This window comes from Aspergillus melleus (assembly GCF_016097325.1).
Source record: "Aspergillus melleus strain CBS 546.65 chromosome Unknown contig3, whole genome shotgun sequence".
NCBI classification, from domain to species: Eukaryota; Fungi; Ascomycota; class Eurotiomycetes; order Eurotiales; family Aspergillaceae; genus Aspergillus; species Aspergillus melleus.
The window spans coordinates 4,492,671-4,509,260 of record NW_025763372.1 but is presented as its reverse complement, the minus strand read 5'-3'; the positions used below and the strand labels follow the sequence as shown (position 1 = coordinate 4,509,260).

Genomic DNA, 16,590 nt, shown 5'->3' with positions numbered 1-16,590 from the left:
CAGACAGAGTAAAGGAGACGGGCTGAGTTTTGAAAGGAGCGTTGCGTGAGCAGCAACTGTCGGTCCCCAAGCCGCGGTGGAGTGGAGTGCCGTCCCGTTAGACAGTCCAGAACTGGGCCCCTTGCTGGGATTTCAATTGAAAAAAAGATTAAAATTAATTGGAGAAAAAAATGGAGTAGAATGGAATAAAACCCATAATTTTCAGGAGTCAGTTTTAACTGTTAACCGATTATTCCTCCACTTCATGATTAATCCGACCCCCTTTAATTCAGGGCTTGGATGTACTCCGTAAGGTTGTACCTGATACCTGACCTGATACGAGTCTAGTACTGTACTGTAAGAGGATTAATGATGATCTGGGGTTGATTCCTTTCCATACTTCCTTTTCTTCTCTCCCATAGCTTCCTGCACATAACAACCTGACAAAAGACAACATACAAGATCACACAATGACTGATCCCTTAAACACCTTGGATTCGGCCTCCAGCCCCGTGTCTGTTTCGCGCAAGACGTACCCCATCGCGGGGATCCTCACAACCGTCTTCGGTCTCGACGAGCTCCCCTCTAACGCTACCGAGGTTGCTTGTCTCTGGCTTCTGCACCCCCGCCTGGCCACCCAGGAGCGCATGAGTCCCATCGCTGGCGCTGTCATCAAGGACTGGAATCAAAGGATCCAGGATCGTGCCGCTGATATCAAGGCACCCGTCACCGGCTTGATTGCCGTGGCTTTCGATCAGAGGAATCACGGCTCTCGCCTAGTCGATCCCCTCGGCAATGAGGCCTGGAGACAGGGCAACCCTCGACATGCGCAGGACATGTTCTCCATCTTCCGTAAGTTTTGAGAGACGCCAACTCTGCTCGTTCTCCTGCCGGAACTGACACAATGGAATGTAGAGGGTACCGCCCGGGATGTATCACTGCTGATGGACTATCTCCCATCATTCGTCTTCCCCGCGTCTCAACGCCGCATCTCTGACAACCTTGTCCTTGGTGTATCCCTAGGCGGCCATGCGGCGTGGAGCTGCATCCTGCACGAGCCTCGCGTGAGTGCGGGCGTGGTCATCATCGGCTGCCCGGATTATGTGAATCTCATGGCGGACCGGGCAAGATTGTCAAAGCTCGCGGCTTGGACGGAGAGCAACCCGCCCGGCGCCCAGTTCCTGTGTTCCGAGGCTTTCCCGTCCACGCTCCTGGATACCGTTCGCAACTACGATCCTGCCGCCTTGCTTCTAGGCTACCTTGGCTCGAGATCAGAGGGGCCCGTGCGGGAACCGAACGAGGAAGAAAAGCAAGCCTTGCGTCCTCTTCTCACTCGCTGCCTAGCGAACAAAAAGATCCTCAACCTGTCCGGCGGTTTGGATAAGCTGGTGCCGTATCACCGGGGAGAGGCTTTTCTCACCTGGCTGAAACAGACCATAGGACCGGATGGGTGGTTCGCTGATGGTGCGGTGACGCTGGAAGATATAATCGATGAGAATGCCGGACATGAAGTTACCCCTAAGATGGTTACCGAAGCAGTCCGGTTCATTCGTGAGACCTTAGAAGCTGGCAAAGAAGGCTCGGACTCCGTCCGCGAAGCCAAGATATGATCTTATGTCTTATGATATCTCCTTGATGCTATATTATGACTGGGGGCTCAGCTCACCTTGTAAATAGTCGGATTCATGGATAGACTACGCTTATATGTACGAACTATTATCTTGCAACATTTCTCATGTTGAAATCGTAAGCGTGCTGGCTCCCAGACTGGCTATCGTGCTTATCAGGGTGTCTAACTAATCAATCGCTTTGTGAATAAGGGTTCGTAATTTGAGACATCGGAAGAAACGCCCTCTTAAGGTGGTTACATCATAAAATGGGCATAGAAACTGACAAACGGCCAAAGGCTTGGCATTTTGCACCTGAGGCGTCTAGAACGCTTACAGGCCGGGCAACTAAGCCACCGAAAGATAGCGTTTCTAGGACTGCGCCTGGCTCGGACAGGAGCCGCTAAATCGACCAACCGATTTTTTGAGAGTAAAAATACATGGACCGAGAAGAATATCAGAAACACCTGCCAAGCCAGAAAACTCGTCTACACCGTACGCAGCGACTCCGAAATCAAAGGCAATGCCTGATATGTTCTACGTCCAAGGACACAGCACATTCAGTATGCAGGTTTCAGGATCAAGTGACTTTGGGGAGAATTGGGCGAAGCGAGGAATCGGGGGGAAAAAATCAAAACGTCACTGATGGTATTTTGTTTAATAGAGTGAGATCGTAAGGGCGTCTGGAGGCCACAACATGCTCATCGCAAACAAAGACCCTTTATTTTTGTTAAATACACGGACCAATGCGTTTCGATCCGCGGTTCCCATTGTCGAGTTCTCAGATCCCTTTCCTGATGAGACTGATCCTCTATTACACTGACCGTGGCCAGCGCAGCACCCGCCCAGTACTTTGTCCTTCCGTTGTCATTCCATCTTAAGCCACCAGCTCAACGACACCACCGGCTTCCTTGATCTTCTTCTCGGCATCCCGGCTGAAGTATCTGGCGCGAACGACGACGGGGACTTCGGGGATACGGCCCTTTCCGAGGACCTTGGAGTAGCCCAGGGGAAGGAGGTCGATAACGGGGGCGGTGTCGGTCTTCTGGCCGCTCAGGTAGGCCTCACGCTTCTCGGCGGGGACAAGGCTCCACAGCTGTAAGGAATCTCTTATCAGCAATTGTTCCCAGAATCAAGAATCCTTCCAACAAAAACGAAGTCCATTCCCATTGCTCTCATTTCGCGGTCTTCTTTCATCCTGTCCCTTTTTTTTCACGCGATTGCTGGCTCGGGGAGGTTGTCTTTCGTCTCGTGGGTTGCGCTTTCCAAATCTTCAACGTACCTTGTCGAGGTTGATCGTGGGCTTCCAGAACTGCTGCTGGGTCTTGTGGAAGTACCTCATACCGACCTTACCGAAGTAACCGGGGTGGTACTTGTCGAGGTTGGTACGGTGGTGGTGCTGACCACCGGCCATACCGCGACCACCGGGGTGCTTGCGGTGCTTGCCGATACGTCCGTAACCGGCGGAGACATGACCGCGGCTATGAGAAAGAAAACTCAGTCAGTCGTTGTGCTCATTCGAAGGGCGTTCAATTCAGTATCCAAAGGGGGTTTCGAGCGGGAACATCGGCGTTGTCGCATTTCACGGCAATGACAACGTTCAGCCGCTTTTCGAGGCGACAGAACGGACGGTCATAAACTCACGCTTTCCTGGTCTTGGAGAAACGGGTAGGCATCTTGTCGGCGGTGCTGTGAACGACAAGAGGTTGGCGATGGGGGGGATGCGGTCGTGGGTGCTGCTCTCAGATGTTGAAATCAAGGCCCGGGGCGGCTAGAGTGTGCGCTAAACCGTTCGCTTGCCCTGAAGTAGGGTCAAACCCTGACTTTTGCCGTTCGCGGGCGGTGAGCCACGTGATCCGGTCTCCGGCCGCTGAATCAGAGCCTTGGCGCTCCAACGGACCATGATCTATGGAATCAGTCCCGAGAAGTACTTTAGCATTGAATATGAGATTCTTCATCATTCGTATTCTATCGATTTTGGCTCCTGCCTTCCTCTCCTGCCAGTGAAAAATTTAGCAAGGCTGCCTACTACTGCCCCTGTCGGTCGTTGCACGGAAGTGCTCGCCATACTCTGCTTAATCCATGTCGGCAGTTTCCCTTGTACATTAGCGCTCTGATACCGCTTGTCAATAAGCACGATGGCGGCGTAATCATTCTGATGTCTGATAGCCCGTCCAATACTCTGGTTGACTGCTCGCATGCAAGCATTTTCGTAGAAATCCCTGCCCGCAGCTTTGGCGGCCGACTGTCGGTTGGCCCCGGAGTTTTGCGCAAACGCCTTCTGCTCGACGTACTGGATTTTGGCTTGCCAAACCGCGCTGTGTATATTCGGGAAAGGCAGACCAACAATCAAAACACCCCGTCCCAGTCTGTCCGAGAAGTTAATGCCTTCGGACAATTTGCCCCCTACTACCGATAAGAGCAGAGCCCCTTTACCCGCTTCAATAGTCCGAGCATAATCCTGAAGGAGCTCCTCCGTTGTGACCGTCATATCGCGGGACTCGTACACAATGGGTTTCTTCCGCTCGATCAAATTGTAGACACTTTTGCTCTCGTCGCCCGGAATGGGCTTCTTCCATGTGCTTATGACCTGGTGTAGATAATCAAAGCTGGGGAAAAAGGCAACCACGCCGTCGGGAATCACCTGACAAAATGCTGCAATTGTTCGCCCGAGATCATTGATCTGTGTAGAGTGGTTAGATGAGATAGCAAATCGCTTGTTCAGTGTATCATGCTTACTGTCTTCTCGGAATTCCGATTTTCGTAGGTGAAATCGAAATCGGAACCGAAGATCCCCTTTCCGAGAGTATGTGCAACCAGGTTTTCTGATGGGATGACATGGCCATAGCTGAAGGTATCTAACCGATTGTGTGGCACATATGAGAATAAATGATTCATGTAATCTGACATCTTGATCTGGGTGTTAGCTCGTTGGTAGTGAGGTGAGGGGGGATTCGTCCTACTGGAGACATTGTTCCACCCGCTAAGATGACTGCCCGTGCATCTTCAACTATCTCCCTGAAATGATTTGTTGGGTCGAGTAACATGTACTTTAATTGGATATCGTCTGATGTTTTCGAATAGAATAGCCGCCCTTCAGCCGTGAGGTTCATCAGAGGTAAAAGAAAGCTTGATACGTGGAAAAGGACGGGCGTGGTAGGTTTCGAGTGTGATTGGTGATCTGCTTTTTCCTTGGAGAACTCAACGTAGCCATCAACCTTCCTAGCCAATTTGCTCTCCTGCAAGTACCTACACAGCTTGTAGGGGTTGATTTGGTCAACGCCTCTTCCAGCCATGAGATCTGAAGATTGCACACAGCCCTCAGGAGCAGAAGTGTTTTTGAGAGACCGAAGATGATCCGCAATTGAACTGACAAGCCTAATGACTTGTGCGATGTAGCTTCTGTTCTTCCCCTTTAAGCGCGTCTTGAACTTCCGCGCGTAAGCTGTCAGTTGTGAGATCGAAGTCTCTAGTTGGGAAAGCGTGATTGTGACTGAGTGGATGTTAGAGATGGCGTCCATCAGGTTATGCGCCTCGTCAATAATGACGATGTGATCTTTGACGGAGATTTCTAGGGCCTCTCGTGCTGATCGCTGGAGGAGCAGGGGGTATGGAAGCGTCACAATCTTTGCGGTATCAGCAACATGCTCGTAAAGGACTGAACGGGTGGCCTACCTCGGTGTGTTTGATGACCGATCGGGATGCATAATAAGGACAAGTTCCAGTCTTCTTGCCAATGTTTCCCAAGTCTTCAATGTCTTTGACTGTCGCCAACGCATGATCGCGGAAGTTCAGTAGTGGCGCTTCATCGTTCTTGGACGGCAGGAAGGGGCATTTGTCCTGGGCTGCAACGCCAGGTTGTTGTAACTCAAGGCATCGTTCGTTAATTGCGGTTGGATTTTCCAAAGCAGCCACTTTTGGGTTGATGCACAGGTTCCTACGGGACCCAAGCGACAGATGCTTGATCCGCTCCTCGAGTTCTCCTTCGCCCGTAAGATCAAGGCTGAGCTCCTTCGGCACGCTTGGCGGCATCTCAACGCGCCTTAGCTCGCTCACAAATTGGGTCAATTGAGAATGGGTTCGGGAGCAATAAAAAATTCTGGTCAATCCCTCGGCGTCATCTTTCTCCGCCGGCTTGCTTGAGAGTTTCCCTTTGAACTGCTCTAATAGACCCAGGGTGCTGGCAGACAGACCACTGGGTTGGCCTGATGACATCTGCGAATTCTTTTGCTCCTCAGTATCACTTTCATAGTCATCTAATGCAAAAGAATCTTCATCCTGTACATCTAAAGCAGTAGATGGGGCATTCATTTTCTAGGCGGAGCACATTAGTACTGAGGTCTCTATTGCAGGAAGAAGGCAACTGCCATACCTGTCGTTTCCGAGGACCCTCAGAACTTTCGTGAGCCACTTTAAGCTTCTCTTCTTCTTGCCGTATCTTTGCCAGCCTTGATTCAAGTCTCTTCTTCTTTTCGGCAATGGCCCGGCTTGATTCGCGTTTTGCGAACTCTTTCATCCATTCTGGTTCATCTTCATCGCCTGAATGATAACAAATTAGGGGAATTCACCCTACATCCAAGTTGGCCTGTAACTAACATGCGGTGTTCTCCACTAGTTCTTGAAGAGCCTTGCGCTTGTGGTCGCGCAACCAAGTTAAGGAGCCGCATATTAAACTTAAGGATTTTCCCTAGAAGAAAAGATAGTCCAATTTTAGTAATTGCCATGGCAAAGAGTGAACAAGTTCAATTTGAAAGTTCTGACGATTGTAGGCCCATGGGTTCTATCCGAGCGCTTGAAACCATGGAAACTGATTTGCGTCACTCACCGTGCCTAGAGTTGATATTAGCACATAGCTCGCGAAGGAGATGGGATGGGACTAACCAGTAGGAGACTCAAAAACAGCCACCTTGCCCTCTTCGAGAGAAGTGTAAAGGGCGCGCATAAACTGAAGCTGGATGTCATAGGGCGAGTAAGGGTGATTGAAATTGGAATTCTCTGGGGAGAGGTCCATGGCGCTCTTCCACGTGTCTGGAGCAGAAACTACTAGATCAATGACATAGTATTTAGGGATGGATTAGCAGTTCTCCCTACACCCTAAGACTGTACACCGGAAGTAACCTGAACACCGATCGATTCTTTGCCTGCAAATCCGATGTACGATGGATTAGGTAATCCTATGTGTACAGCCTCAGGCACCACTGGTCACCTGAGGTAGGAGGAGTGGAAAGGGTTAATTTGAGCTTTTGAATCGCAAAGCCTGTGCATGCCAGTATCAAGCCGACGAGGCAAATAATCTCCGTACAATTGGTCCAGCTTACGCTAATATAAAGCGGTTTAACCGACTATACAATAGCTAAAGGTGCTGGGATGCTTGGCATGGCTTTGGCTACATGATGTTGTGGACCTCCTCCATCCCCCCTGACCGACGTAGCTAGGTAATAACAAGACAACATCATTGCATTGACAGTCGCGAAACCGAATACTCCATTATCCATGTTAGACGCTGCGTGGGTGGCGGTAATAACGATTCTCTTCATAATGATTGTCAAACAAAGGTAGAGGATCCTGACCATGACAATTGTGCATATCACGAAGAGATTTTGCAATTGTTTCATCCAGCTCCCGTTTTCGGAAAATTGTAGGTTGTCTTCTCGATAGGCGAAGAACATAAATAGGAATTAATGTTTTACATTCATGGGCAGTTTCGTAGTTATAATCAGTATTATTGAGATCAAGTACAAAGTAGGAGTGATTTCCGCGGCAGATTTTGACAGCAATAAATCGAGTCTTGTTGTTGGGGTGGTGATCTTGGAGACATTTTTCGGTCTCTGAAACAAATGGACGTATAGATCCTAAATAGTCTCCAGGATCAAGGATACTATTTGGAGTATCACCAAGTATCCGTATTGTGCCTGAACCGACATCTCGTAGGTGATTTGCAAGGACCACTCGGATCTGGCGAATAATGTGCTCGCGAGTCTCTTGGATTAAGCCGTTCATAATAGGGATAATGATATGCGCATTAGGAGATGTGACAATGAGAAAGAGTGAACGTTGCTGGCCTTCCAGGCGTTAGTAGGGATGCCAATACCCTTCGGCAGAAGGATTAATAATTGTCCGTGCTCCCATCCAACCAACCCTATGTACTTGGACAACCCAGCATGCGATAGATAGATAGGCCCGGTCACACTTGAAGTCAAAGGGTTGGTGAGCCGCTAGACACGGAGTGGCCGGTTCGATAGCAGAAATACGCGAAAAGGGGTCGAGTGAAGGCCATTATCAGAGGGGCGCGAGGCTATCTTTTATAGACCACACACCAGATGCCAAGCGGCAGTGAAGTGCTTTCCCCAATTTGGAACGCGATACCAGGAATACGGCGTACTCCGTACCTATCGGTGTACGGAGTAGGTGTGGATTGAAACATGGATTGTTTATACAATATGTATTCTGGATCTGATTATCGATGGCGGGGTCATTCACCCTCCGCTTGATAGACACGAAGGATACGCGAAAGAGGCTGAGGACATAGTGGTGTGTAGACACTAGACAGTACACCGTATGTACTCCGTAATGAGGCGATGACGAAGGGTTCATCTAACTATTGGGGACTAAGAATAATCATTCTTCCCCCTGTGGGTCACAGCCGATTCTTGCATAAGATTTTATTAATAGATTTCTAGTTCGGGAAGTAATATTTTAGCTCCTGTTTCCGACCTTTGCATGGACGACAAGGTCTTGATTGTTGAACTATAAGAAACAAATGAATTATCTAGACGTAATCAATAATAAGTCAATAACAATGTGATCGAGTATACAAGCCCACACTCTACCTCCGACAACTCGGAAGACAGATTGAACAGGGTCTGGACGGGGAAAATACGGCCTAGTAATTATTTATAATAAATAACAATCATAGAATAATAATAATAATAATAATACGAGTATACGACCGTCGCCAGATTTTACTCCCCCAAATTGACAGCTCTGACTATTGACTTTTAGTTTCTTGTCCGTGTTTCACGGTGGATAGCAGTTTTCTTTCAGCCTTTCTTACGCCAGACTTCCCCGCGGGCCTTTTTTTTTCTTGCCCCTCCCCCTGGGAATGTTATTGAATCCCTTTTATTGATTGGATTTGATTTCCCTTTTTTCTTTTTTTTTTATTTCCACTCCGAGCTCTCTCCCCGAATCCATTACCATTAGATCCTCTAACTCATCTATTATTGATGAACCGTTGAAACCGATTCCCTCCTAGTCTGCGCCAACACCCCTCCTTCATTAATTAGCTGGGGCTTATTTAACGACAACCCCGAAAAATCAAGGAGAAAAAGGGAAAAAAGGAAAGAAAGAAAAGGAAAGGAGAAGAAAGAAAACCATATCCCTCCCCGCCATTAACCAAGGGGACGACAAACTCGACAAGAAACAACGGTTTAATTCATAAACAAAACAAAACAAGAACAATCAATCCAAAAAAATCCAAAATCCAATAGTCTCGGAAACGGAGAATTAAAGGGAAAAAAGGGAAAAACCAGGCGCCCAACAATGAACAGGCCTCCGCAAGGTCGCGGTCAGCCACGGCTAGGTGCTACATGGTATCCAGGGGGCCAAGATGATTTTTACATGCCAGAAGTCATATCCCCTTCTCCTCAAAGGTGCGACCGCCCCGATCCTTTAGTTGCGGATAAACCCAGGAAGGGGTGGGAAATTAAAAATCCCAGAGCGAAACCAAAACAAAAAAGAAAAGGCGTTCAGGACTACGCCGTACTAGACTACTAGTCTTACTTCCAGCCCCTTCTGGTTCGGTGGATGTCGTTGCTAATCTAAAATTACCAATAATCTCCAGGGTGATGCCTGAAGTCCCGGAGACGATGCAGGACAATATTGCCCACCTCGAGCATGAGGCCCGAAACCCTCACCGCAGTCAACACGCTCCTTCCCCCGCTCAATATGATCGATCGCGTTTCCCCGAGCGAACTTCCTCTGCTGCCGTAGTCCAAGGTCAGCCTGTTCCTTCCGGCTACGAAGCCGCCCACTACGAGCAGTCCGCCGTCTACGACAACATGGAATCCCCCAACTTCTCCCCGTTCCCCGTCCTTCGCAACCCCCCGCCAAATGTGCCCCCTACCGACGAGCAGAAAGAGGCCAGCTTGGAGAAGGCCCGGATGCCGGTGCTCTCTTCAAATGACCCCGAGATGCAACTAGCCTGGGCTCAGGATGCTCTGGCTTATGTCGAGGCCGCCACCCAGAATGAAGCCCGCCTGTCTTTGATCCAGCCGCCGCGTCCGCAAACGCCCCAGGTGGAGCGTCAGCTCAAGGTCGATGCCATGAATATCGTGAACTTTTTGGCCGACCAGTTCCACCCCAAGGCCGAATTCATCAAGGGCATGTGGTTGGAGTTCGGCAAATTCGGTTTCCGCGTTGACAAGAAAGAGGCATTCCGCGCCTACTCGAGGGCCGCGGAGAAAGGATACGCGAGGGCTGAATACCGCATTGGAATGCAGTTTGAAAGCTCCGGGGAGCCGGAGAAGGCCATTCGTCACTACGAGAAAGGCGTCGCCCTGGCAGACTCTGCCTCCTTCTACGTACGTCCCGGCGCACCGTTCGAGTGCCACCGGGCACATGCTGACTTGGTATGACAGCGTCTAGGAATGATGATCCTTCTGGGCCAACATGGGCAGCGCCAGGACTACCAAACGGGTCTGGAATATATCAACCTTGCCGCGCAATCTTGCGACGAGAATGCCCCTCAAGGCGCCTACGTGCGTAACCCTCTTCTTGGTTTCCAGTTCCCTGCAAGGTCTCACGCTGTGTACAGGTTTACGGCATGCTTTTGGCGCGAGAGTTGCCCCAGGTGAACGTCCCCGAGAGCTACCTACCCCTCGACCTAAATGCCGCGCGGGTCAACATCGAGAAAGCCGCCTATCACGGGTTCGCCAAAGCACAGGTCAAAATGGGCGCCGCTTACGAACTATGCCAACTTGGCTGCGATTTCAACCCCGCCCTGTCTCTACACTACAACGCGTTGGCCGCCCGCCAGGGGGAACCGGAAGCTGAAATGGCAATCAGTAAATGGTTTCTTTGCGGGCACGAGGGCGTCTTTGACAAGAACGACGAGCTGGCCTTTACGTATGCCCAGCGCGCCGCTCAGAGTGGCTTTCCCACCGCCGAGTTTGCTCTGGGCTACTTCTACGAAGTCGGCATCTACGTTCCGTCGGACATCAAGGAAGCGAGAAGCTGGTATGCCAAGGCCGCAGCAAACGGCAACAAAGACGCAACGGGCCGGATCGACAGCATTTCGCGCTCGAAGACGCTGTCGCGGAAAGATCATGAACAAGTTGCGATCGCCCGGATCAAATCCCGCTATGGCTCCCATCAGCGAGGTGATTCCGTGCAATCCACTCAGGAGAACATTGAGATGCCCGATCCGTCTCGAATGAGCCTTTCGGACAGTGGCGCGCCGGCGAATGCTCCCTATCCGGACAGACCGTCGTCTCGCGCCCGGCCAGTGTACCCGCCCGGTTACGGCATGCCCGACCCACGACCGAGTTCGGCCTTTGGCATCAACCCCAACATTCGCTCCAATGCAGCAGCGCCCAACTACAACCGTGCCGCGTCGTATGGACCTGGGCCCATGGGCTACCGATCTCCCGCGCCCGGGACTTCGAGCGCGGGGCCAACCAGCCCCGTGTCCGCGGCCCCTAAGCTGGATATCGGATACTCGGCGCCTCTGGAGTCCGCCAATGCTGATGCTCGCAGGCGTCCCCAGCGGCTTGATAATATGCCAGACCCCAGGCAGGCGAGAACACCCGTCTCTCCTCCCCAAGGCGGTCCGGTGGGCTCTCCACGGCCCAGCATGGCCTCGCCCTCGTCAACAAATTTCCCTCCCCGTACCGAATCCATGCAGCCTTCCAGCGCGCCGGCTACCCCCAAGCCTCCTGCATCTTCTTCAAGCTCGACTAGCCAACAGCCCGCCGCGCCGCCGGCCAAACCGCCGGCTCCCAAAGTGGGCAAAGGACCGAAAACTTTCGAGGAAATGGGAGTTCCAACCGTTCAGAAAGACAACGATTGCGTAAGTGTCGTGACATTCCCCCGAAATTGGATTCAGCGTTAATGCTTCCGCAGATTGTGATGTGATACCCTTAGGTCAAGCTGTCAACTAAATCATCCGGCCGCTTCCTGTTTCAATATTTTGGAGGGAGAAGCCTTCGTCGTCTGCTAACTGTAGCTCGCTTTGATGGGTCTTGAGAACAAAACAAAAGTGATCTTTCAATGCAAAATGAAGCTGGCGATTTGACTTTTAGGTTTCTTTCCCTTTTACTCATCTTTTTATTTTCTTCCATCTTCTCTTTACTCTACTTTCTGTGTCCAACCTAAGTTCATGTTGCCCTTGCATTTTGTCTCTGATCTTTACTTTTTGTGTTTCGAAGCTAGCACGACTGGGGTTTGTTTACTTGTTTCGAATTGGAGAATATGCAGTTCGATGTTGACCGCTCAAAGCCTCGTCTAGAGTCCCGGGTCAATCGGGGTAGGAGATGTAGACACCCTCCACGTGACGTGCGTTGAGGAGGGGAGTTTGGTTGAGCCTTCAACTCTGTAGCAACTGCCCATCAACCATACCAGCGACAACCACTTGCATCGACGTCGACTCGCTCATTGATGAGATATCCGACTTCTCGTCAACCACCATGTCGTCAGAACCGGGAAATGGCAAAAGTTCGGGTGATGGTGAGCTGGTGGCCGCCAACAACCTGTGGTCGTCGATTGTATCTAACCGTGATCAGTTGCCCAGGATGGGACTGTGTTGATTCTGGAATATCTTCGTAAGCTTGTCTGTTAAGCTACCAGGGACCTGGCTCATAGGGTTGCTGTCCGCGAGTTCAGGGGAGCAAAAGTATGGGTCTTTCTCTTCCTCTAATTGACCGGCGCTTAACTCCAGCAGTCGTCCATACTCGGTCAGTTCAGATGTGTTCACACCAGGGATCTGTCTCTCGAAACTAACTCTGAGTAGGCCAACGACATCTCGACGAACCTACATAATGAAGTCACCAAAGGTGAGACAGTCCGTAGCTCTAGACTCGACCGTTGCCTCTAACCACGACCACTTCTCGTCCAAGCCTATGCAACCAAGGCTCTCAAGGAACTGCACCAGAGCAAACGAATTGCAGGGAAAACATCCGGTCAGTGGGAAGTCCCTGTCCGGAGCCTAGAGGATGATAAGAGCGCTGAATACCGGCGGCTTAGGAAAGCAAACCGTGTACCACGCCCTACAGGAGGGGCCCAACGCGGCCATTTCAGAAACTGTGGCTTCGATCGATGAAGAAATCCAAGGACTTCGGCAGCAGCTTGGCCGGTTCAAAGAAGAGGAAAAAAGGGCACATGCGGAGCTGCTAGCTCTCGGTACAAGACCCTTACTCTGTGAACTCCGGCGTGATATCAACCAGCTAGAACAAGATATCCAATCCACCCTCGTGCATCTGTCACGGGACGGCCAGGTGAATTCTGGCCCCGTGTCTCAGGAATGTTTGGCGGATGTCAGTAGAGACTGGAAAAGGTGGCAAAAGCATGCCAAAGCCCGCCATCGAATTTGTTTCGACATGTGGCAGAGGTGCTCGGAGGTCATTCCGGGGGACATGAGTCGGGACGAGCTTTGGGTACGTATGGCTTACTCGGATCTTGTAGCTACAACATGGTTGCCCTAACCCCGGCACGCAGGAATCCTTAGGGCTCGAGGGGGATCCTTTTCATTGAAGGAGCTCCAGCCTTCTCTATGGGTTTGAGTCGTTTGATGTTTGCTTCTATGATTGCTGTGTGTTTCATCAAATTTTGTTGCCTTGAAGATCAGTGGAAGGGCAAACGAGCGGAAAACAAATCAAGGAGGTTTCTTTGCAGACCGGGAAATTAGAGGATCTGGGGATACGGGATTTGTGGAGAAACGAGCGATGATCGGCGGGAGATGGAAATAATGTTTGAAGGGAAGCTTGCTTGCATCAGATGGACAACGAGCGAGTCAGTGGAGCTGCAGTCTGCAGATGACTGATGGGCGTGAGCGTTCGAGGATGACGCCATTAGACCTGTCGACTCTGTCATGCGACGTGATCCGATGCAGTGTCTTCCTTGGATGCGCGAGGGAATTAATTTTCTAGCTCCCATGCAGGGCGTCTTTCTGTGATTGTCTATGGTTGTTTCTTGTAGATCGATATCCACCTCGATGTTAATGTCTCTCCATGTCCACGTTGAAAGTCATAGAGTGAAGATATATATAGATATACTGATACAGACTTATACTCCTGCCGGTGACTACCTCCAGAGGACCTAGAGATGTAGAGAGCTGGCTACTGTAGACGAGGTACTCCGCCGGTATCTCGTTAGGGAGAGGGAGTACTTGCAGAGTACCTCTCCGATGTACGGCGACCGACAGCAGCGCGAGGTACTCCGGGCGTATCGTCCCTCCTAAGTGATGAGGTCGACCTCGAGGCTCACCGCCAACCGGTTTGGCGCAACTTCCCCACCGAGTGGAGACCGATAAACCCCTCCGGATATTCGCCCAGTTCTCGCTCTTCCTCCTGGCCATGCTGCTGTCGGCCTCTTGCAATCCCCTCTCTTGCTCCTGCTTCCTATCCTGCTTGCCTCCTCGATCAACTCGTCTCGACTTTCCACTGATATGAAAAGTCGTGCTCCTCTCCCCGTTCCCTCCGGGGCTCAACCGCTGCAGAACGGTCATTCCCGCAATCTCTCAGGCCTCGACATGACTGCCCGGAGTCCTCCCAACCAAAGCAGTAAGGGACCCCCTCTCCATCGTATAATAGCCTGTGTTTCATGGCAGGCTATAATAACCTCAGAATCTCTGCCCTGGCTCGTGAGTCGACTGAAATCTCTCGTTCTAGCGGCGGGGAGAAAGAGGTTTTTCGCTTTTTCCTTTTTCTCAATTTTTTGAGGCTGACTTTGCCACAGACACCAAGCATGTACCCTGCAAATTCTATCGCCAGGGAGCTTGCCAGGCTGGACCTGCCTGTCCCTTTTTGCATTCCACAGATGCTGCGATCGACTATGCGCCGTGCAAATACTTTACCAAGGTATGAATCGGGCGAAACCGGGCGATGAGGCCGTCATTGCTAGCCTGACTGCAGGTGACTAAAATACTCATTGCTCTAGGGAAACTGCAAGTTCGGTGCCAAATGTGCGCTGGCGCATATCCTCCCCGATGGACGGCGGGTTAATCGACCCAGTGCAATGGGGGGAAGCCATCTCAATCTCGGTGGCCGCGTCAATCCACAAGCCTATGTCAACCAAGATTCAGCCCTGACCAATTCGGTGCTTTCGCAACAACGGATGAATGGCCACGATCCTCGTTATGCCTCCCAAATTTCACACCAAGAAGAATTCGCCTCATTACACCCTCAGCAGCAACAGCAGCAGCCACAGCAGCCGCAGGCTCCGCCATATGATGCCATTCCTACGATCGATACGGGACTGGTCTCGGATACGGGTTCTAAGTACGGGTCACCAGTCGACGACATTCGCTTTCCCATGTCTCCAAACCATCACCACTTGACCGCTCTTGACGCGCCTTTGCCTGCGTCTTTTGACAGCCAGGGAATATCTCATGCTGCCCGCTATGGTCCCGTAGCCGCATCCATGCCCTCGAAGTTCGGATTGGAACTTTCGCCACCTGCTCAACGGATCGGGGCTCCGTCAGACGCCCTTCGCAATCTCCGCGACACGGCCTACGGACCAGACGCCCGGAAAGCTTCCTTTATCGGATCATCTCCTCCTGGGATTCCCGAAGATGTTCTGGGCCCGCGGTTCATGCATTCTCAACGGCCCGTAAAACCTCGCATGCTCTCTGCCAGCGTGCCTCGACCCACAGCCCTGGAAGATTGGGATGAAAGCAATTTCCCCATGGAGGAGGATTTTCTGCCCATGAATCTACACGATGACGTACTGACGCCCCAGGAGCGGCTTCGTCGTCTATCTCGAACTGATCATGAGCTTAGTTCGAGCCATCGTGATCTCAGTGGGCTTGGCATGACTGGCACTAGTCTCTCAAAAGTTGGCTCGCCCCTGGCGTCTAGTCCTTCTCGCTTTGGTGCCTTGTTTGCAAAGCAGCGGCAGAAGAAAGAAGAAGATGCCCATGGAATCTCATTCCCCCAGGTTGGATCGCCTCTTCGTGAGTCTTCGCTGAACTTGGAAATGAGAAGCCCCAGTTTGGGTCCCATTGGAAGCCGCCAGGTTTCTGGTGATATTCCCACATTTGTTTCTCCTTCCCGACAAACGTCGACATCCATGATTTCTCAGCAACTTAGTGGCATGTCTCTTCACCCTGGATCGGCTCGCCATCTGTCGTCCTCCGGCCCCAATAGTCGCCTAGATAGAACTGTCTCGTCGCCTGTCAGCACAAGCAAGATTGACGAAGAACAGAGTGATTTAGTGTTCTCCATGGAAGAGGAAGAGAGCAACAACAAGCGCAACAGTGCCTCATGGGATATGCACAAGACGGATCCCAATGAGGATACGACCGCGACCAGCGACTCCGGTTTTCAGTCTTAGCTGACCCTGAAAGCCGAGAAATATCATACCACACACATGGTTTGTGACATGGCAAACATTGGGTCGTTTTGAGCACAAAGTCGAGTTTCCTGTCACCTGCCATCTCACCCACAAAAACCCTCCCGCCTAAAAAAGATCGGACGAAACAATAAAAGTCACGCCGGTACCAGTCCATAACGAGCCTAATTTTGAATACTTCCAAAAGATCATCTCAAATGCCCATGTTGGAGCGACTACAGTTGGGGCTTCTCTTTACACCTTTTTGTTTCTTTTGCATAGACTGGTTAACCGAACTCCGGGAAATCACTGCAACCTTTTTCTTTCTTGCATTTGATAATCGGCCATTAGACAATTGTTGGGTCTGTTCATGAGTGTTTTGGAGGCTACAAAATCCCCCTTATTGCTTGGCTGTGGGAACCATACTTCCTTGTCTAGTTGGGATGTCACGACTTCCCGATGC

The 16,590-nt window shown here is 51.0% G+C and overlaps 6 protein-coding genes across 6 annotated transcripts; 4 read left to right on the top strand and 2 right to left on the bottom strand.

Annotated features, from left to right (window-relative positions):
* The first annotated feature begins 398 nt into the window (after positions 1–398).
* LDX57_006596 (uncharacterized protein) lies at positions 399–1,792 on the top strand. Its single transcript, XM_046088311.1, has 2 exons — positions 399–831; positions 895–1,792. The coding sequence occupies exons 1-2, from the start codon at positions 450–452 to the stop codon at positions 1,587–1,589; spliced, it is 1,077 nt and encodes a 358-aa protein (XP_045944281.1). The 5' UTR covers positions 399–449; the 3' UTR covers positions 1,590–1,792.
* A 362-nt stretch (positions 1,793–2,154) lies between these two features.
* Positions 2,155–3,371, bottom strand: RPL28 (60S ribosomal protein uL15). Its single transcript, XM_046088310.1, has 3 exons — positions 3,231–3,371; positions 2,869–3,067; positions 2,155–2,682 (listed from the first exon to the last, which is right to left on the bottom strand). Exons 1-3 carry the CDS (start codon positions 3,260–3,262, stop codon positions 2,464–2,466), a joined length of 450 nt encoding a protein of 149 aa, XP_045944280.1. The 5' UTR covers positions 3,263–3,371; the 3' UTR covers positions 2,155–2,463.
* A 172-nt stretch (positions 3,372–3,543) lies between these two features.
* On the bottom strand, positions 3,544–6,597 carry chl1 (DNA helicase; the record flags this gene model as incomplete). The annotated part of the gene is made up of 8 exons (XM_046088309.1): positions 3,544–4,269; positions 4,326–4,496; positions 4,550–5,212; positions 5,262–5,900; positions 5,959–6,125; positions 6,183–6,273; positions 6,412–6,416; positions 6,468–6,597. 8 exons carry the CDS (start codon positions 6,595–6,597, stop codon positions 3,544–3,546), a joined length of 2,592 nt encoding a protein of 863 aa, XP_045944279.1.
* A 2,833-nt stretch (positions 6,598–9,430) lies between these two features.
* On the top strand, positions 9,431–11,717 carry LDX57_006593 (putative chitin synthase activator (Chs3); the record flags this gene model as incomplete). Its single annotated transcript, XM_046088308.1, has 4 exons — positions 9,431–10,165; positions 10,223–10,342; positions 10,399–11,652; positions 11,706–11,717. 4 exons carry the CDS (start codon positions 9,431–9,433, stop codon positions 11,715–11,717), a joined length of 2,121 nt encoding a protein of 706 aa, XP_045944278.1.
* A 1,076-nt stretch (positions 11,718–12,793) lies between these two features.
* Positions 12,794–13,331, top strand: LDX57_006592 (putative TBP interacting domain protein; the record flags this gene model as incomplete). The annotated part of the gene is made up of 2 exons (XM_046088307.1): positions 12,794–13,234; positions 13,296–13,331. The coding sequence occupies 2 exons, from the start codon at positions 12,794–12,796 to the stop codon at positions 13,329–13,331; spliced, it is 477 nt and encodes a 158-aa protein (XP_045944277.1).
* A 913-nt stretch (positions 13,332–14,244) lies between these two features.
* LDX57_006591 (putative spindle poison sensitivity protein Scp3) lies at positions 14,245–16,130 on the top strand (the record flags this gene model as incomplete). The annotated part of the gene is made up of 3 exons (XM_046088306.1): positions 14,245–14,359; positions 14,535–14,656; positions 14,736–16,130. The coding sequence occupies 3 exons, from the start codon at positions 14,245–14,247 to the stop codon at positions 16,128–16,130; spliced, it is 1,632 nt and encodes a 543-aa protein (XP_045944276.1).
* Positions 16,131–16,590: the final 460 nt, after the last annotated feature.